This window comes from Euprymna scolopes, chromosome 14, assembly GCF_053919585.1.
Source record: "Euprymna scolopes isolate OS-2025 chromosome 14, ASM5391958v1, whole genome shotgun sequence".
Classification (NCBI taxonomy): domain Eukaryota; kingdom Metazoa; phylum Mollusca; class Cephalopoda; order Sepiida; family Sepiolidae; genus Euprymna; species Euprymna scolopes.
In genome coordinates this window covers 75,048,520-75,071,080 of record NC_136495.1, presented here as the reverse complement: position 1 = coordinate 75,071,080, position 22,561 = coordinate 75,048,520, and the positions used below count along the sequence as shown (strand labels likewise).

The 22,561-nt window shown below is 36.5% G+C and overlaps 1 protein-coding gene across 1 annotated transcript in view; it reads right to left on the bottom strand.

Moving 5' to 3' along the window:
- LOC145293096 (lysosomal alpha-mannosidase-like) overlaps positions 1-22,561 on the bottom strand; it is a 348,385-nt gene that overhangs the window by 153,856 nt on the left and 171,968 nt on the right. Inside the window, exons 3-4 of the mRNA XM_080139469.1 lie at positions 3,018-3,191; positions 839-1,032 (exon numbers count right to left, since the gene is read on the bottom strand). Of these exons, the coding sequence (XP_079995595.1) occupies positions 839-1,032; positions 3,018-3,191 (368 nt within the window). The remainder of the gene's footprint in view (positions 1-838; positions 1,033-3,017; positions 3,192-22,561) is intronic.

The following is a 22,561-nucleotide window of genomic DNA, read 5'->3' as shown; positions in this document are numbered from 1 at the left end:
CTATGTAAAAATAATATCATAAAATGAATAGTTGCTCTTTGATAAGACAAGTGCGGGTTCGAATTGAATGATTCTGTTTAGTGCACAAGTGAACCATGATACTTGACCTTTGCATCATAAACTTTAAGTGAAACGCATAAAGAAAGAGAGAGAGAAAAGAGAGAAAACGGGAGAGAATAACAGAAAGAGAGAGAGAGAGAGAGAGAGAGAGAGAGAGCGAGAGAGAGAGAGAGAGAGAGTGAAAGACAGACAGGAAAGAGGGAGAGAGTGACAGAGAAGGAGAGAGTGACAGAGAGGGAGAGAGTGACAGAGAAGGAGAGAGGGACAGAGAAGGAGAGAGTGACAGAGAGGGAGAGAGTGACAGAGAAAGGGGAGAGTAACAGAGAAAGGGAGAGTGACAGAGAAAAGGGAGAGTGACAGAGAAAGGGGAGAGTGACAGAGAAGGAGAAGGAAGGAGGGAAAGTGACAGAGAGGGAGAAGGAAGGAGGGAAAGTGACAGAGAGAGAGAAGGAAGGAGGGAAAGTGACAGAGAGAGAGAAGGAAGGAGGGAAAGTGACAGAGAGAGAGAAGGAAGGAGGGAAAGTGACAGAGAGAGAGAAGGAAGGAGGGAAAGTGACAGAGAGAGAGAAGGAAGGAGGGAAAGTGACAGAGAGAAAGAAGGAAGGAGGGAAAGTGACAGAGAGAGAGAGAGTAACAGAAGAGAGTGTGTGTGTGTGTGAGAGAGAGAGAGAAAGGTGACAGAGATAGACAAAGAGGGGGGAGAGAAAGGAAGAGTGACAAAGAGGGAATGGGAGAGAGTGTGACAAAGAAGGAAGGGAGATAGGAGGGAGGGGCTTACCTGAGCAAAAAGAGCCGCCACTTCTTTTGAATGACCGAAAGGGTCAACTTGCCAACCAATTCGCGGTCTGGCGCATGCACCAAAGTTTTTCTCCAAAAATTTGAAGCCCCTTGAGTGTTCCTCTATGAGGGCTGTATAATGCGTGACAGCTTCGTCAGCCATCGCCCATGCACCGAGGGCAATTTCAAGACGCCCTGTTGTGAAAAAGAAGAAAGTCAATTTAAATTTCTTGCATGAAGAAGTTTTCCTTTTCCTGCTTTCCATTTTTGTTTATACTGCATAAGAGTTTCGCTATTTTCTGAAGCCCACTAAAAACAGGCATTTTGAAAAGTCCATTACTAAAAATCAATACGTCTTGAGCAGAAATAAAAATAAAACAGGATTTAATTCGTATTTTTGGGGACTTCAGAAAATGCTCTTCTGATTTGGGTATTAAGAATTGTGAAAACTTGAAACGAGTGCAATTTCAAGATGCCCTGTTGTTTACAAGAAATCAATATAAATTTATTGTATGAAGTACTGGTGTCAGATTTGGGCTGGTGAATCTGTGTTCTTGATAAATTGTAGAAACGTATCTCTGATTTAATTGCCCCCCCCACTTTCTCCTTCACTGCAACCTTTCTCTCACAGACGTGATGTTGCTAGTCTCAGTCATTTCTACAAATACTATTATGGGCTGTGTTCTTCAAAATTTCCTGATCTATTTCCTGCTTCCTTTGTTCCAGCTCGTTTGACTTGTTGCTCTAGTGGTCTCCATGAATTCTGTTTTAATACCTCATTGTAATACAAATTCCTATTCCAGTAGCTTTTTGCCGAGTACTGCAAGGTTATGAAACTTTCTTCCTGCTGACCGTTTTCCTTCTACATACAGCCTTGTTTATTTTAAGACTAAGGTCAATAGATATCTCCTGTCTTTGCAATAATCAGCTTTCGTTTTTGTTAGTTCGTTATATTAAGTGGCTTCATGCCTTGTCTCGAGCGATTTCCATGAAAAATGTTTTTACTTTTGTTGTTTTACATTTTCCCATCAGTTTTGTTCATTTTTCAGGTTGCTATTAAAAATAAACATGCATTTTGAAAAGTCCATACCGTCTGATACAATTGCTAAAAATCAAAAGTTTACAGCAACAATAAAAGCAAACATTTATATTATTTGGATTTTTCGGACTACTGTTCTCATCTTGAGTGTTATTTTCATAATGTTTCAGCCGATGTAACCCCCAAACTTTTCCAAGTGTATCTTGTAGAACTCGGGAATCTTTCTATCAAACTTGGGAATCTGATAGGAATTTTGAATTGAACTCTTTATTTAACCCATGGAGGTAACGTGCTCTCATTCCGTCAGTCGTGACTGGATAGAAATCATAAGTATTTTGCAATTGTATTTTAATTTTTATGAACCTTCACCTCCAGAAGAGTGTAACTTACAAATGAATTTTTACCGAATACTTGATCTGTTACACCAGGAATCCTTGCAGACGATACTAAAAATACAACTGCGAATTACTTAGGATTCTACCCAGCGATGGTTTACAAAATGAGAGCATACTACTCTTGTGGAATAAACGAAGGGTTCCGGAGTTCAACAAAAAGATTCCTGAGGTCAACAAGATAAACATGGATATAATTTTGGAGGTTACATCGGTTCAAACGTTGTGCAAATAACATTCAAGATCAGAGCAGTAGTCTGAACAATCCCACTTGTTAATGTCCCATCCTAGTTACTCTGCCCGAGAACAAACTGATGATCTCCCCTTGTATTGGAGGAGGGCCGCCAGGGGGCGGAGGAGAGACGGACAGTTCATTACTTCTCTTCGAGACAAGTCGCACGCGTCGGTACTCTGAATAAACATCTTCCATTTACCACATCGTCATCTGGACATTATTTCACTTTAACACAACTAATACGAATTACCATTTCTCATCTAAAAAAATTCAGAAACATAGAATTGTTCATTTCTGTTTTAAGAACAAAAGACTGGGGTTGGGGGGGGGTCAGGGTATTTTCTAAAGTTTTGTGGATAAACAAATCTTGTCATTATGTGCCAATGTTTAAAAAAAAAACTTGAATGAAACAATTGAAAAAAGCAAAATGTGTGTGTGTGTGGGGGGGGGGGGGTTAAAGTTTGAAGAAAATGTGAAAATGTGTTTTTGTTAAAAGAAAAAAAGTGTTCCTCACCCGAGTTGATCAATTCTTTAACTTGTCGTTTTTTATAATCCGTTTTGTCTTGCCACCATTGATGCATAAAGGCCATCTCTACAAAAATGAAGCGTCTGTCTGGATCAGCTAACAAACTTTGACTGGCTGTTTCTAAGATAGCATGGACATCTGCTTGCTGGATATATGAATATGCTGGAGGGAAAGCGAAATAAGATCAGACAATTATAATTCATTCAGTCAAGTTTTTATACACACTTTAATAATTAGCCATTAAATTCAACAAATGTATTCAAAGAACTTTTAATGTGTGTAACTGTTTAAATATTTCGAGTAAACACCTCTTTATCAAATGTTTCAAATACCTAAAAATATGTGTGGATTTGTAATATTACTACAGAGAAAACAATCTTACAGGTCCACATAATATTACTACAAAGAAAACAATCTTACAGGTCCACATGAATTTCTAGGAGTTTGAAACACCAACGATTTGATAAAGAAGTTTTTCATCAAAATATGAATAAGTTGCAGAGAAAGAGAAACGAGATTAGAGAATATCAATTCAATCATTCAAGGTTTTACATACACACATTTTAATCATTTCCCATTAAATTCAATTAATATTATACAAAGAACTTGGTAATTCCACTAAATTTAGTATTGAATTGAGTGCAAGAAAAAAAATATCTGTAGGCATTAAAAAATGTTTTTTCTGTTAATATTATTGCATGAAGAGTCAGTTCGAGTTAATATTTATTTTATTTTAATAAAACATGCTATAAAACCATGCTATAAAACATCTACAAGACGGCCATGTTAATTTTTAATCAATGTTTACTAATTTAAATCATTTATTTCTCACGTAGAATGCAAGTTCGCTTCTTGCATCAAACCATTTTGGTGTATTTTTGTGCTTTGGCAGGAGAAAATGAATCGTCCACACATACTAAAGTAGTATTGTCACAGGAACAGGTCATCAGAGATAATCAATATGTCTATGTAAATAAAACAGTAGATATATGTATGAGTGTGTCTGTGTGTAAATATTTAACCGATAAACTCTTAAACTACTGGTCACATAACATTGAAATTAACAAGATATAGTAATCATTAGGGCTGTGACAACAGAATATTCTTTTCGTCCTTTTGACTCTCAAGTATATATCCGACATAGTAAGACACAGTACATTAACCGAGAATCATATCAGTCTATATAAAAACATATACGCTATTAACGGATATATACTCAATAATCAAAACAATGAAAAGAATATGCTGTTATCACAGCCCTAGTAATCATACACCAAAGATGGTTTATAACAAGTAAAATCTTTGTTTGGATGGATTAATAATGAGCACAGAAATATGTCGGCTAATTGAAATGCAAAATGTTCATTTTAACTTGCAGACACTTTGCACATACACAGATCCATTCATAGCTTGAAGCAGTTTAATTTAAAATATTTCTTAGCTATCTGTCGTTCAAACAGTAGAGAACGTCGCTGGAGTACTAAACGTTTTGGTTTCGATTCTAACTGATGGCACCCGAGTCATTAAAAAAAAAAATCTTTTGAAACCACTACGATATATTGGGTACAATATGATATTGAATAGAGAATTGGCTCTGTAATAATAAATACGAAATCTACATGAATTAAAATATAATATTTAAGAGTATTTTACGACTGGCAAGGTCAGCTCCCCCTGCTAGTCAGATATAAATTAAGATATGCGTGTATGTGTGTATGATATATGATGTGTTTGTGTATGTGTGTATGATATATGATGTGTTTGTGTATGTGTGTATGATATATGATGTGTTTGTGTATGTGTGTATGATATATGATGTGTTTGTGTATGTGTGTATGATATATGATGTGTTTGTGTATGTGTGCATGATATATGATGTGTTTGTGTATGTGTGCATGATATATGATGTGTTTGTGTATGTGTGCATGATATATGATGTGTTTGTGTATGTGTGCAGAATAATCATCACTTTTTTTCCTTCTCGATGAAATCCATTCAAAATGGCGCCACAAGATTGACCTTACAGATACCGTTGTGGACTATGGAATCAACTACACAATTTCCAATTCCTATCGCATCACTTGCGTTCAATTATGCTATAATAAAGTTGGTAAAGGCATGAACCCATAAATTTTCTTCAGTTATGGAAAATAGTGACTAAGATCTAAGTGTAGTATCTGTTTCAGTGCTACACTTAAGTTAATCTGTCCTTAGTCAATGTAAGGGAAACCCTTCTATACTAAGGCAATTTTTATTTTTGCCTATTGTCAGAGTACCTCTTTTTGGGGAGAGGATTTTTTCCCCATATTAAAAGCGACCTTGTGTCACATTTTGCTCTCGTTGTGAAGCAAATAAATAGCAATAGTGACTTGTCTTCAGCTAATCAATAGGTCGTTTACAAAAGGTGGATTGTGTTTTGGCAATAAATCACTTGAACTGGTTGATATGCCGTAGACGAGTCAAACTGAACAATTAAGAGAAATCCAGATATGATTGAACAATCATCATCATCATATTTAGTTTAACGTCCGTTTTACATGCTGGTTTGCATGGTATTTTATGCCCGTTATGCATAAATGCAAAGCGCTCAATCATGTAGGGAAATAATTGCGGAAATTGATTTGCGCTATATTTTCTATAACCTTCAATAAAATCTTAGCTTTTCAAGAAACCGATTATTGTAAGCATTCACAAAATCTAAACAGATATTTATGGTTGCATGAATGCATTTTCCAGACGTAGCTTAATAAAAAATTAACTGTGCGCATGCGTTTCTCGTCTTTGGATTGAAGATGAAAGACGACAAGACACTAAGAATAAACATAATGAAGGATGATCGTTGTCATGATAGAACAGTCAAAGACTTTCGTTTGAGAAGGCTGTAGTTATAGTCAGCTAACGTCCTTCCTAACTTCCCGCTTGGTAACTACCGGAAACGGTGACAAGGCAAACCAGTTTCTTCGCTTTTGTTGTTCTTCGGTATTTCTGTTGTGAAGAGATTTATTGAAATATAATATAAAAAAGGACATTATTGAAAAATATACAATGAACTAAACAAAATTATACAGATGAAAATAACACAATCTTTATTTGCACTAAAATAAAAGTTTTTATTTTATTTGAAATCTTATTAGAAATATATTTATGAAATTATAAATATAGTTTTTTTTTAATTTTGAAAATAAGTTTCCTTTTTTTTTTAATTTATATAATAAATATATGTTTATGAAAGTATAAAAATAAAATTATCGAAATCAAAATAACAAAATTTCAAACATCATAAAATCATATCCAAAATATATATTCCCCAAATAGTTTAAGATTTTAAAAAGTGTTTTCAATAATAACAACCCAAAAAACAAACTAATTTCAATAATTCTTAACTAAGATAAGAGTGAATTTTTTTTCGATGATCATTAAATAATAATAAAAAAAGAACGACCGGAAAAACGCAATAAAAAAAGAGTAGAAGCAGAGGGGGTTGTGCCGAGAGAAAAAGGCGAAGGAACTTATTTACCTTGTCACCGCTTCCGGTAGCAGCCACGCCGGAAGTTAGGAAGTGCTTTAGTTGACTATAACCGGAGGTGCTTATTGGATTGGTCAGCAAAATAATAAGAAATGTATTCGGTATCATTGCAGGGTGAAAGGAAAACTTGATGTATTACAATATTATTAGCTAATAAGACAGTATAGAAATAGGCTCCCAAAACAACTACTTTATAGTGAGCTGTCCAAAGGAAAAACAACAGCTGGAGGACAGCGGAAACAGTTCAAGGACAGGCTGAAGGTCTCAATCAAACAGTTCGGTTCTAATTCTTGGGAAAAATCTAACCCAAAACAGATGTTCCTGGCGTGACGCAAGTCACAAAGATGTTACAATTGCTGAATCCACACGCAATGAAGAACACAAGAGGAAATGTGACATTAGAAAAAACAGAGCAATCAGCACCTCTGATGCAGAATCATCCCACAGGTGTCCAAGATGCGCGGAATACTTTAGAGCTCGAATCTGTCTAACAAGCTATCCCCGAACTCACAAAATAATTCCATGATCACAATCATCTTCGCAAGCGATGGACGATCATCATCGTCATCGTCATCATCATCATCATGGTCGTCGTCACTGAAACAGCCCAATCACACATTTCAAGATAAAACGTCTTGCAAACAAATCCTTAGACATTGTTTCATTAGGTCATACAAGGTTTCTTTCAGCAAGTATCACACTAAGTTTTAAAATTAAGACGTATTACAAAGGATAGTAGAAGATCTTCGTTTGAAAATATACTGTAACAGTCACAAATAAAATAAAGATCTATTTCCTCTCGCGAATCAATGCCCATGCCAAGTGATTCGACCACACACTCACCAATCAGTTAACAGGGCACATTGATACTATCTGTCCCCTAAGGAACATCTTTAGGCCCTTTGGGAATTGCAGTTAGGCTTGTAAGCACCGAAAGCAGACCTCTCTCCTTTCTCTTGTCTGTCCAGTGGGCACTGCAGCATAGACGATTTTTGCTGAAGATAACTGCAGATCGACCTGCAACACTCAAAGAACTTTTTATTCTTTTTTTCTCACTTGGACACAGATCAACTGTCAAAATTAACCGTTTCATGCTTTAAAAAAAAAATTTTTTAAGAGGTTTTGTTGTATTATTATGTGCTACGTATTCGGCTACTAATTAATTTATAGGGTTGCAACATATATCGTTGGCTAATTTTTGACCTTGATGTAGTATCTATTTTTAGCTCCTTGCATCAAATAACGCAGTTCATCTCTTATATTTTATGGAAGTAAGGAGAGCCTTAGTTTAAACTGCTAACATTTCTTCACTTTTGTAGAGATTTCGAGTTCCATGCAATCCGAAGGAATGGCGTATTCAAATATCATTTTTCTTAATAGATATCACAAGGTGTGAAGTCATTCAACGATATGAGATTTGCATACAAGTGATAGCAACAGAGCTGAATTATGTTGCTGGAAGTTCGAGGAATGAGTTTGTGTCGAAAGGGAATCGACGTATTGCCACCGCCATGGCGAGAAAACAAAGTGAGATTGCGACTCGCATTATTCTGTAGACAAGAACAAAAACAACCGTACCGAATTATTTACTCTCTTTTTCTTTATTTCAAGGATTATTTAAGCAGCTTATCTGATCAAATTCATCCTATGTGTGTGGAAAATTACCATAAATAATATTACAAATCCACACATATTTTTAGGTATTTGAAGTATTTGATAAAGAGGTAATCACTCGAAATATTTAAACGGTTACACACATTAAAAGTTCTTTGAATACATTTGTTGAATTTAATGGCAAATATGTTTACATATTTAAATCGTGTATTTCTTGTGTTTAGATGCTTAAAATAAAATAAATATTAACTCGAAATTTTAGGTTTTGCCTAAGCCTAAACGCAGATTCCATGAACAAAACTTCTTTTCTAAAACTGCCCGCCTGTGGAACATTGTTCCATTGGTCTTAATCCCGGCCGACTACAAAATAGTAATCTTCATGCCTAATGTAAACAAGTTCTTGTTGAACAATCTTCTTAAATAATCAAATTCTACCCAATTCACGCCGTTAACTGCCACTTTACATTAATTAACCCTTATCCTCGAGTGGCCTTCGGGCCTTAATAAGTGGTGACTCCCCCCCATTTTTTTTTAAAAAATTTTTTATGGATACAATTTTTTAGGATGATAATATACGATTTAAAAACAACTAAAGTTATTAATAAATGAATCTTCTATCTTTTGAAAACTTCTATCTTATCTGACCAACTCAGATCGCAATGCAATCGAACAATATTGGTACATTTTAGAATAATAAATAAATAAATAAAAAAATAAATAAAATAATTAAATAATTAATAATAATAAAATAATAACTCAGATCGCAATGCAATCGAACACTATTGGTACATTTAAGAATAATAATAAATAAATAAAATAATAAAATAATTAGTAATAATAAAAATAATAACTCAGATCGCAATGTAATCAAACAATAATGGTACATTTTAGAAAAATGCAACCACAAACAAATAAAGAGTCAATAGCATCCAATATTATCACAACAAGAACTGGAAACTGTTTTAGTTGAATCATATGATGATGTTTTGGTGGCTAGTTCCTGTTTTCAGAAGAATATTCACCCCCCCCCCAAATCATGTTTGAATAAAAAGGAGTCATCGCTTATCATGTCCCAGAGGCCATTTGAGGATAAGGTTTAATGAGAGAACAACATGACAATCGGTAATAGTGGAAATTGATTAGAAATTAATTATTTACGAGGACAGCTCATCAAGAACTTGTTTACATTGGACTTGAAAACGACCATGTTCTAGTCAGTCGGAAACCAGTCTTATGGTATTGTGTTCCACAGACGGGCAGCTCTAGGAATAAAGTTTTGTTCACGGAAATTTTATTTAGTTTTATGTACAGATAAAGAGTAAGAGAAATTGTTGGCAGTGGTTGTAGCTAGATAAGTGTTTGCCATAAATTGCCGCAAATGTTTTGTCAGAGAGAAAAAATAAAGCAAAGAAATACTCTTAGGTTTAAAATGACTTGCTATGTAATGATACACTCCCAAAATTTTTTGACCATTTCTCAAGTTCTCAGATAGATTTTAAACAATCCAACATCACCCACGACATTTTGAGTTCAACTTTGAATGACATTTAAAGAACAGATCATATTCTAACACATCGTTCTACAAATTCCAAACATTTGAGCAACGGTCAACTGGTGTGAGATGCTATCATTTCTTAACTTTATTTCACACTAGCATTTCAGCCAGGCGTTGCCCGGGTGTTTGGAGGTGTATGTTGAGCCAAAAAAAAAAAAAAAAAAAAAGAGATCACATAGATTTTCCCAAATCTCAGTAACCTGTATAGCAAATTTCGAGTCTGTAGGCTTAAAATTGACAGAGTTATTGCGTAGGGAAATGTACAGACACACACACACACACGTTCACTTCATAAGCTCGCGATTTGTTTACAAACAAACGTTTGAGCCCTCTACGAGTAGCAGACGAATGTTTATTTAAATAATCGTTCGGACAGGTTAATTTCGGCCACCGATACCGTAGTCAAGGGGTAGGACTGCCGACTGTCATCACGACGGTTCTAGGTTCGATCCTCGGCTTGGGAGAGGTGTTAGTCTAGCGGCACTGATGAGTTGTGAAACAACGAAACAGGTCTGTATGTCGATGACTAAAATATATTTTATATATATATATATATATATATATATATATATTATATATATTAACGAAATGAATGAATGAATGATGTGTGCGTGTCTTTATTTTTTTTTTTTTTTAATTTTCTTCCTTTGAAGATTGTAACGCTGTGTATGGGGTAGCCAAACCAGCTGCCAACATTGTCCTAACTTTTTTTACTTTGACCCATATTGTGACCCCTTAACATTTATTGTTTTGTGCTCACATCGAGTTATTAAGTTAGATCCATGTCCAAGGGACCTATATCTAAAATTTCAAGTGTTTAGATCCAAAATTGACGGAGGAGTTTGGTAGAGTTCTCAAATGTCAAATCGTTGAACTTTGACCCCTTAACAGCCAAATTTATGGCCGAAATCGGATTACAAAGATTTTCCCAAATCTCAGTACCCGTTATGTCAAATTTCGAGTCTGTGGACTGAAAATTGACAGAGTTACTGCGTAGGAAAATGTACACACACAGAGTTGTTCATTTTATATATATATATATATATATATATATATATATATATACTAGCATGGGTGCCCGGCGTTGCCCGGGTATTTGGAGGTGTATGCTGAGCAAAGAAAAACAAAACAAAAAAAGACGGTCAATTTTTTTAACTTTGACCCCTATTATGACCCCTTAAAATTTATTGTTTTGGGCTCAAATCAAGTTATTAAGTTAGATCCATGTCCAAGGAACCTTTATCTAAAATTTCAAGTGTTTAGATCCAAAACTGTTGGAGGAGTTTGGTAGAGTTCTCAAAGGTCAAATCGTTGAACTTTGACCCCTTAACAGCCAAATTTCTGGCCTAAAACGGATCACATAGATTTTCCCAAACCTTAGTAACCTGTATATCAAATTTCGAGTCTGTAGACTTAAAATTGACAGAGTTATTGCATAGGGAAATGTACACAGACACACACACACGTTCACTTTTATAGATGTACTTTTATAGATGTACTAGCATTTCAGCCCGGCGTTTCCCAGGTGTTTGGATGTGTATGCTGAGCAAAAAAAAAAAAAAAAAAGTGGTAGTACCCGTACCACAAAGGAGGAAAAGAACGGGGTAAAACCTAACGTTTATGCTATTATGACCACCGCAAAACCGGAAGCGACATTTTTTAATTCTTGGATATCTACGACGCGTGGGCCCAACACCACAACTTTGACCCGGTAGAATTCGGAAGAAACCTCTTCGAGGTCTGCCATATGATACGGGCAAAAAAGAACGGGTTCCACATAACAGGACCCAGCAACTCCGGTAAGTCGTACGTCCTAAGATCGATCCGGAACGGTCTCATGAACTGTGGTCGAATGCGGTGTCAGGCTTCGGACAACTTCACGTTCGGCTCCTGCGTGGACAAAACCCTGATCTACACGGACGAAATGTGGTTCACACCACAAAATGTAGAGGAGGGAAAGTGTATCCTGGAAGGTACCACAACAGCGGTAAATGTGAAGCACCAGGCTGAACGATACTTAGAGAGGACACCATGCCTGTCTACAAGCAACGACGACCCCTGGAGACACGTCCCGCAGGAAAGAACAGCAATGCACAACCGAATGTTCCTCTACGAGACCAAGAGGCCCATGCCTGCCCTAAAGGGATGGGGAGTCCGAGAACTAAATCCGACAATGTGGCTGACCGTCTGGAGACAGTACGTGATGGACTACACGAACCAAACGTACCAATTCCAGGAAGAAGAGGACATCGAGGAACCAGCAGCATCGACCAACTTCACTGTCCAAGCAGTAGAGGGCCTGTCACCAGACAAACAGGCGGGTTACATGAAGGCTCGAAGACAACTGTTCAAAGAACTCATGGAAGGAGAGGAGGTACAAAACCTGCGTATCTCAAAGTTGCATTTTCTCATTATGTCGAGAATGAATTTATATTTTTGCCCTCTCAGGGTAGATTTTCCCGTGAGTGCTGTGTCTACCGAGGGTTCGTCTTGTTTCTTTAACGGCTTGTCACATATTTTTCTGTAGGTCGCTAGTTGACCGGGCGTTTCTAGATGCCCTGCCGCTACTACGGTCCGTTTTGACGGGTCCATTGTACAGCCCGTACGGGTTGTAAATTTTCTGGCATGAGATTTGGTAGGGGTTTACCTGTCGCTCGGCCTGGAGTTTTTTCATCTGGACGTAACTGTGCTCGCATGTCGGGTGGTTGTGGTGCCATGTTATCATGTGGAAGTGGTCCACGTCGGCGCAATGTTTCAAACTGCTGGGTCCTGCTACGTGGTATACTATTATGTATGGCCGCTGGTCTAGGATTCTGGCCAAGTACCCGTGTGTAGCGTTAGCTGACTGTAAAGTGAGCGCTTCTTGGTAAGGTCTGGTCTCTGTCGAACCGGGCTTCAGGCTGAACTCCTTTTCGGTTTCCCAACGGTAGATCCATGTGTACGGTCGGATTTGTTTGCCGTTTACAGTTTCGCCGTTGACTAAGGTATTGAAATTTTGTTGTTCTTCTCTTTGGTTACTGGCGCTGGTCGTGGCTTCCATCCTGACTGTCTGGAGCGTGTGCCTGATCTGTGATTTAGGTCCGTCTTTTATAACAGGTATCTGCGTCGTAAGAATTGGAATATGTTGCCGGTTTTGTAATTATCTCTGGTTGTAATTTCGAAGTTGAAATATAAAATCCCGGCGGTGCTGTTCGGGCGCAGTATAGGTGGAACATGTATTAGTACCATTTCTGGCGAGTCCTCGTTTGTGTAGAGCACCTTGTTAATCACTGTTCTGTTAGACATTGTTGTGGAACCGCTTGTTTGTATGTACGTTGTAGCCCCGATGTCCACTTTTCCACTGTCCTTCTTGCCGGCGTCGCTCGTGTTTGTTTTTCTTCCTCTTTGGTGATCGAAGTTTAAGTCAGACACTTCTGTTTGTACTAGGTCCTCCTGTACTTCCTTCCTTTGTCGTTTTCGTGCACCCTGGCGGACGTTGTCTTCAGCCTTTCGCAGTAAGGTGCCGTAGGCCGGCGTGGTCGCTACTGCTAAACCGCAGTCCCACGCTGTTTTGACTCCCGAATTTAACAGGTTAGTGATTAGTACCGGGTTTGATATCATACCTGCCTGTATTGTGTAGTTGCCCTGCATTGTAGTGTTGGTTAGTGGTCGTCTTAGTAAGCTGTGGTTTCGCCATACGTGTGTGAATGAGTCGCCCTGTCGTAAGTTTTTTACGTTTGGCATTTCTCGCCAGTCGTGCAGGTCAATCATTTTCACCTGTGTTTTGTTTACTGAGTCCGAGAAGTTTCCCGTGTTTGGGATCGCATTGATTAGTTCGATCGGAGCCATATAATTGTATGTGTAGGTCGGTAACTCTGCGTCTGCCCCTACCATGGGTTGGATTTCTGAGAAACCTTTGTTTGGGATTTTCGATATTCCTTCTAAGTTTCCGTAACCGATGTAGGAACCGTTATCGATGTAGATGTCGAAGTAGGGTTCTGGGTTTGGTACGAAGACTTCCTCGTTGTTTTTTGTCAGCCATTCACCGCAGGTTATTTTCGATATTTTAAATCCTTGGCTGACGATCCTGTACGCTGTCGCGTTTGACATTATCGCTTCCCATTTTGGCGGAGTTACCCAGGTAGTTAGGAAGTAGGGTACTATGTAGTCTTTAGATACTGGCTGTGACCATGAAAACCGGGCTGCTCCGTGTATGCCTTCCTTTGGGTCAGTGTCGTAGATCTGGAATATAGCTGCGCAATCGTTCATGTTGGTCGTTTTGACCTGGTTTTTGAAGCTCCTCTGTAAGACTACTCGTCTTACGTTGTTGTTAGTAATGGTTGGTAGCTCTCCTCCCTCCTCGTTTCCTCCCCACGCTCCGCTGCCGTTGTCGTTCGCGACAGTGCTCGCCTCCGAATCGACTTCCATACCTGCTTCGCAGCTAGCAGTGTAAGTAGGATCAAGTTTAATTCGTTTAGGTGGGGGATCGAAGTAGTCGTCCAGTCCCAGGTAATGCTTTGCTCTGAGTGCCCCTCGCGATAAAGCTCCCAACAGACCTGTTCCAGCAGAGTCCTTGTAGAATTGGTCATCTGCTTCTTTGGTCTTGCCTTTACCGTAGTTGTAATCGTGTCTTTTTGCTGCCCAGTCTAAGCGATTTAGGGGAGGCAGGAATTTTTTGTAATCGAGGTCAGTTCCAGGCCCTAGGAACCTGTGGTACGGTACCGTCCACTCTGCCCTTTTTGCTTTCTTCTGGTGCCTTACCGGTGGCATTGTGGTTATATACGTTGTAATTGCGTCATTTCTATTTATAGATTACAATTATTGCGTCATTATGACGTCATCATTAGTGAAAATCTTTTATTAATCACAGCAATGAAGTAGTGGCACTACCCAATTTATTTAGCAGTCAAAGGTCTGACGTGCAATCCTCTCGTAATTTCATCAGTCACTGATGAATACGATACAATAATCCGAAAATCTAAAGGAGAGGATAACTTTAAAAAATATCGGCGAAAAAAGTGACCCCCCCCCCTGTAGAAAAGTGCCTAGTTGAAGGGGAAGATATTAATGTTTTTAGCCAATTTTTCGATATTTGTCGTATGAAAGGTCGAACTTTAAAACGATACTGATCTTGGTAAAATCCGTCGCCTCTATTGAAAGTTTAAGGCAGACATGCAAACAGACATACATACATTTATATATTGGTAACTAAAAATTTTCGACCAAAACTGATGAAAAAGCTTGCCCTATCTCTGAATACCCTTTATGTAAAATTTCAAATATTTAGACCAGAAATTGTCCAAGTAATTTGGAAGAGACCGCAGAGGTCAAGTATTTTTTTAACTTTGACCCCTATTATTATCCCTTAAAATTTATTGTTTTGGGCTCAAATCAAGTTATTAAGTTAGATCCATGTCCAAGAAACCTATATCTAAAATTTCAAGTGCGTAGACCCAAAATTGTTGGAGGAGTTTGGTAGAGTTCTCAAAGGTAAAATCGTTGACCCCTTAATCGCCAAATTTCTGGCCAAAAACCGAACACATCGATTTTCCCAAATCTTAGTAACCTGTATATCAAATTTCGAGTCTGTACACTAAAAATTGACAGAGTTATTGCGTAGGGAAATGTACACACACACACACACACACACACACACACACGCGTTCACTTTTATATATATATATAGATAGATAGATTAGTAGATGTACCTGGCGTTGCCCGGTATTAAATGTAATGTTAAATTTCTTTAAAAAAAATTAAAGTAAAAAACCCCGAAAGAAATTAAGACATGTGTGTATGCAAGTATTGTTTTTTTTTCTTAACAGTTTACTTGTAAGTCAAAAAAAAAATAAAAAATACTCAAACTGAGATTGAAACCAAAACTTAAAGACAACGAATCAAATATGATAACCATTAGACCAGCTTGCCACGTTTTCAAACCTACTTATTCTTAACATAAGGAAGCTGTTATGTGAACGATTGGTGCATGCATAGTCACGAAACAGTTGACAAACAGATAGAAATCTGATCACCCCCATGTTCCAATTTTTCAATTTCGACCCCTTATAGTAAGCGTTTTTTCGGGTGAAAACTGATTAGTTTTCCACATGTCGGAATATCCTATATACCAAATTTAAAGTCTGAAGATCAAAAATTCGTTGAGTATTTAAGTTGAGAGTTGTCCTCAAACACACACACACACACACACACTCTCACTTTAATAAATATACTAGCAAATCGCCCGGTGTTGCCCGGTCGTAAAATTTACATAAATATTATATTTTAATTCATGCAGAATTCTTATTTATTGTAAACAGAAATGACGTAAGTATTAAACGTAACGTTCAGTTCCTTAAAAAAAAAAACAACAAAAAGAAAAAAAAACTGAAAAACTGACACATAAGCATGCAAGTATTATGTTTTTTCTAAGTTCACCTCTTGTAAGTAAAAAAATACGCGAGCTGAGATCGAAACCAAAACAAAGACAGCGAGTCAAGTACAATAACCATCAGGCCAGTTTGCCATGATGTTTAAAAAATGTTTTCAAACAAACTTATACTTAACATAAAGAAGCTGTTATGTTTCACGACCTCGCATGCATCATGAAACAGTTGACAAACAGATAAAAATCCGATCGCCCCCCCCCCCACATATCAATTTTTCAATTTTGACTTGTTAGCAGCCCTTTTTCTGGATGAAAACCGATTAAAAAGTTTTCCACGTGTCTGAATACCCTATATATCAAATTTTAAATCTGTAGATCAAAACTTTGTTGAATATATAGATTGAGAGTAATTCTCACACACACACACACACACACACACACACACACACACACACACATACCCTCCCTTTTATAGATATATAGATTTTCGTGAGATTTTACCATCTTTTGTGTCTCTTGAGTAGCTTTCAAGTATTTTGGCGTCCAACCCACTTTCAGTTATTAAAAAAGTATCTGCTTCCACATTATGAATCCGTCTTGGGATTAAGAAAAGGTTAATCATCTGAATAAAGAGATTTCAAGGATGAATGTTTTTCAGATTATAGTTTTAATCCTATGGCTAGAATAGTTTTGTTTAGTTGTTTTGTTTTATGGCATATCAACCCTTTTCGGCTTATTTAATGCCCCATACGTCAAGTTTGAAAAATGGTTTATGCCTTAAATTCTTTATTATAATATTATATATTATATAATATTTATTCATGGAGTTCTTTTTTTTAGATTGTTTTATTTCACGGTATATCAACCCTTTTTGGGTTAATTAATGCCAAATCCAGTAATTTTGCAAAGATAAACAAACAAACAAATAAATAAATAAAAATGTATGCTTCGAGTTCTTTATATCTTCAAATATTTATTCATGGACTTTTTTTTAAATCATCCTTTTCAGATTATTTAATGTCGAATACAGTAATTTTGCAAAAAAAAAAAAAAAAAAAAAAAAATGTTTATGCTTCTAGTTCTTTATATCTTTAAATATTTATGCATGGTATTTTTTTAGGGGAGGGAGGGAGATTACCGCTTGCCAAGGTCCGGAGGACAATCTAAAACAAGGCTTAATATATCTCAGATAGATTGTGAGATAACATGACCAGTAATAGTTTTATGCTTCAAGTTCTTTATATATTCAAATATGTATTCATTCTAAGAACTATGGCGCGGTTTGCTTGAAGCATTGTTTAAGAATAAAAGGTATTTTTGAAGGCTTCTAATACAGGAATGCACAGTCGTTATGAGCAGATAAATGAATAAATAAATGAATAATAAATAATTCAATAATTTATTTTATTTTTTTATTTATATTTATTTACTTATTTACCTGAACTTTTTATTTTTCAACTGTGGATGGTACTTATTCCAAAGGTCCATCGTCAGTGGAGAAATAAATCCTCTCTCTAGGCTGTAAATTATAAAGTAGCTGTTTTGTTTAGGTTTTTAATCCAAACGCTCAAAGATCAATTAATTCCATTACATGCTCAGTGGAAATAATTCTCTTTTTTAAATTTTTTTTACTTGACTATAGATTTTCTGATCAAGGGGACGTAATTCAAAATTCTATTTAATATGGTTTTAACTAGCCGTTGTTTTTTTAAATGTTTTTGTAAAATTATGTGTTTTCTTTTTTTTTTTTTTGATTTTAAATCCAAATACTCAAAGCTTAATCCAGTCATGTTCAGAGGAAGTAATTCTATTTTTTACTTGTCTACAGGTTTTCTGATCAAGGGGAAGTAATTCATATTCTGTTTAAATGCTTATAACTGGTCATTGTTGCTGAAATGTTTTTGTAAGATTTTAAATCAAATTTCTGTTTAATATGGTTATAACTGGCTGTTGTTTTTTTAAAATGTTCTTGTAAGAATATAGACGCTCTAGAGCTTCAATAATTATGTAAATAGTTAATGGAGGTGTTTTTTTTTTTTTACTTATCAACCCTTTTCTTTATGAAAATATAATTTCACTTTCAATCTGAAATTTATGTTTTTGTCTGGATTATGTTCTATAGACGCATGTTTGAAGAATGGCAATGTTTTGAGGTAATATGTTCCTTAATTTATGTAAGTGTATTTATGAAAGTGTGTGTTGTCCACTACTATGTTTAGGAGTTGGTGCATGTCTTCCGTGGTGAAGTTAAAACAGTGTAGATTATTATATGCAATGTATTTTGTTATTAGGTCTACAGCTGGGTATGCAGGAACTGATGTGTAGAGCGAGACATCTAAGCTGAAGGCGTATCTGTTTTGTTGTAGATGCTGGGTTGGTGATGACTGTAGTCTATGTGTGACTTCTTCGGAGCTGTTAACGTAACCTGGATAGGTGGGAAGTAGAGGTTTGAGTATCTGTGATAGTAGCCATGATATTTTGTATAGTGGTCCTTCTATGCTTTAAATGATGGATCTAATTTGTTGCATAAATGGACCTTTGGAATAAGTACCATCCACAGTTGAAAAAAAAATCAGGTAGATAAATAAATAAATAAAAAATAATATAAAAAAATTATTGAATCATTTATCATTCATTTATTTATTTGCTCATAACGACTGTACATTCTTGCATTGTAAGCCTTCAAAAGTACCTTATATTCTTTAATACTTCTTCAAGCAAATCACGTCATATTTCTTACACTTAGTCTGAGCGAGCAGAGTTTGCAAAAACAAAGAAAATAATCCAACTGTCAGAAAAATTAGCAAAATATAGCTGTCGAATCAACTTTTTAAAGCAGCGCATGAAAAATAATGTAATACCTAACACAATCAGAAACATGCCACTTCCCGCAAGTTTCTCACCCAAATCTTAAAACATTACGAGACTACCTACACAAATTCCACATCAAAAAGATCATCCGACACTTACACTACCTTTTACACCATCACATCATTGAACTGAACCAAAACGTATCGGAACAGAAAACGATCACATAAATTTTAATAGCAATAGAACAATGCTACCATAACAATATGAGAACAACAAAAGAAAAACTTAATAAATTCAACTGGCTACTCCATAAGAACAACACTACCAATAATAAGAGACCAAAAAAAAACAAAGGCAACAACAAAAAAAAACCCATAAATAACTCGCTCGTCACAGACTTAACTAATTCCCTGACATCTAACAAAATCGAACTTCTCAGCCTTGGCCCTAAGTTCATAACCACACAAAGTAAATAACAGATTAAAACTCGAAATGGAAACACAGTTCTGCAGGACAGCATATCATCTGAAGTGGCTATCCGCCTTCAAACAAAACTCTCAGGTCACACATCATTCCACCGTGAATAACACCTCTGATTTTCCTACATATAAACCCGGCCGCATATTACATCTACCCCCAGAAAATCCCGAACTAGACTTTAGACTCACAAGACTTAGACACAACATACTAGACATCATCCAACGTGTACAATCTAACATCACACCCAACCTCACTAACACACATCTACTCACCCTCGAAAATATTAAAGATAAAAACTTAGTATTACTACCCTTCAACAAAGGAAAAGAAGTTTGCATCATCAACCTAGATACATATGAATCCCTAGCACTAGAACACCTTAACAATGAAACACTATATTCTCCCACCACAAACATCTCTTCTACAGATATCGAAAATCAAATCAATACAGCCTGGAACGCAATAGGCAAAAAAAAAAAAAAAAAAAAAAAAATGAATAAATAAAAATAATAAAAGAAGCATACCCAATAGATAGATGCTAAATATCATTACAAGAAACAGCAAACTTCCCAGATTCTACCACAAAAACAGCCCATCTACACAAATTAGACTCATCATTTCAAGCATGGAAGGACCACTATACAAAATATCATGGCTACTATCACAGGTACTCAAACCTCTACTTTCCACCTATTCAGGTCACGTTAACAGCTCCGAAGAAGTCATACACAGACTACAATCATCACTAACCCAGCATCTACAACACAACAGATACGCCTTCAGCTTAAATGTTTTCTTGCTCTACACCCAGCTGTAGACTAATAACAGAATACATCGCATATAATAATAACTTCACCATGAACGACATACACCAACTCCTAAATATAGTAGTGGGTAATACACATTTTAAGTATAACAAAAAACATATAAACAGATATCTGGACTTCCCATGGTATCAGTCTATCTGGTCTTCTGGCCATAACCTACATGAACAGACTTGAACAGGACACACTGCATAATTATCAATCCGACATCTTCTTCATGAGATATGTAGATGATATCCTCATCCTAACGTCATCTCTTAAGCTAATAAAATATTCATCAGGTTCCAAAGCGTAAACCCACGTATCAAATTTGCCATAGAACACCCAAACACATCTGGGCGCCATCATTACTCGATTTCACACTCTACATCACAGAAACTGGTCAAATAAACACCAACTTCCGCCTTCCGTGACATTTTCGTGAACTATAAATCATGTGTGTGTGTGTGTGTGTGTGTGTGTGTGTGTGTGTGTGTGTGTGTTTTCATAAACAATAAAATAAATTGGTAAACATAAAATTTTGTAAAGAGTAGTTTGTTTAATTTCATTGGGATGGGAGAATAAAAGTCTAAAAAATATAAAAAATATTAGAGAGACCCTCCCAACCCTCTCTAGTTGGTAGAATGCCCACTGTTTTCCGGTTTGGTGTTGGCCGAAAACAAGCAAGTCGTTCTCTATATGGGACTGAAATTCTAGGTAGGATTAAAGAAACTGGGTTTGGGTGGGGAGTATGTGAAGTTTTTCCAAGATTGCTTATTGGGGTAGCCGAGGACGAAAAAGAAAAGATCGGGATGTGAGCATCTTGGAGGTTTCCTATCGGGGATGGAGGGGACCATTCACTCGGCTAGCTAGTCTAAACACTTGCTTTAGGGGCGCTGGAATCCTGCAGAATCTGGGACCGTGTGCGCTATTGGCCCGAATGCCAAGAAATCTCTTAATACTGCTAGAGTTACTTAAAGGGAAAATAACGATAACGCCATTAAAAATTAGGGCAAGTAAATGACCCCCCCCCCCACAATGAAAGCTATTACACAGAATTCTTTGCGACCGCAATTTCTTTAAGATTTACAAGAGATGTTACATCGTTGGGGATCATTAGATGCACCCCACAATCCACATTTTGCTCCTTTAGTTTTATTTTCGTTTTCAAGTTTAGCGTTTGAATGGAACACGATCTAAAACGATGAGGCGAAAACTGATGATTTTATCAACCGTGCAACAAAATGCAAGATATTTTATTGATAGGTTCAGTTGAACCTCTCGTATTCCAAATTTCGATTTATTAGGTTGGTGCAAAAATAGCGGTTTTTGACGTTCAACTATATATATATAAAGCATTATTTTTTGCATCAACCTAATAAATGAAATGCTGCGAAATAGTTTGTTATTGTTTTAGTTTCACTACATTACTTGATTTGAAGAATATAAAACAGAAAATTTCAGAAAAGATGAAATATTTAGTAAATGGGATAGCAAAGAAAAAAGGCGGCACTCACCCTAGGGAAGTTGAACCAGTTTGCTCCAAAGAACAAAATGTCTAGGGAATACGAAATTCACAAGCATTTCATAGTTGCATGTATAACCTCATCCCAGGGAAGATAATGACGTTATGCTTTTGCAGTTCTTGCAAGAAGGTGTTGAGGTCTTCCTACATTTAGCGTCTGGTATTCTCAAACTGTCACCTATCGAGTACTGACTCGACTCAACACTGCTTAACTTCGGAGATTTAACGAGAATCGGTGTGTCAACGTGATTATGCTGAATAAGTAAACTAATAGAAATACATCTCTAAAGCCAATCTATATTTCGGTCGTGTCATCGACCTTAATCTATGGCGCGAAAGGTATTTTTTTCTTTCAATAGTTTTTTTCAGACGATAGATTAAGGTTGGTGACACGGCTGAAATATCAGTTCACTTTAGAGATGTTTTTGTGTCATTTCTATTAGTCTCTTTTCATACTTATCTGTTATTCCATATACTAAACATTTCATATTTGTTGCTAATTCTCTGTAAGAAATTCTGTTCATCGGCCGATCACATTTCAGTTTTAAAATAGAATTTTCATTGTGAAACGTGCAGATTTAATGGAGATATCTTACTCGAAATGCATTTAAACAATTGTCCGTCCGTTTGCCACACTACATTTTGAAATAACATTTTATCACTAAATGCGTTGTTTGAATGGTTGCATCTCACGAATATTAATTCTTAATTTTTAGATGTATATCAATACGCTCTTCAATTGCCTGCCACGTAACATCAGAGAGATCACGAACTGCAAAACAGAATCGTTCAAGTCGGCGCTGGATACCTGGCTGAAGTCTGTACCAGACGAACCTCAAATCCCCGGTTATACC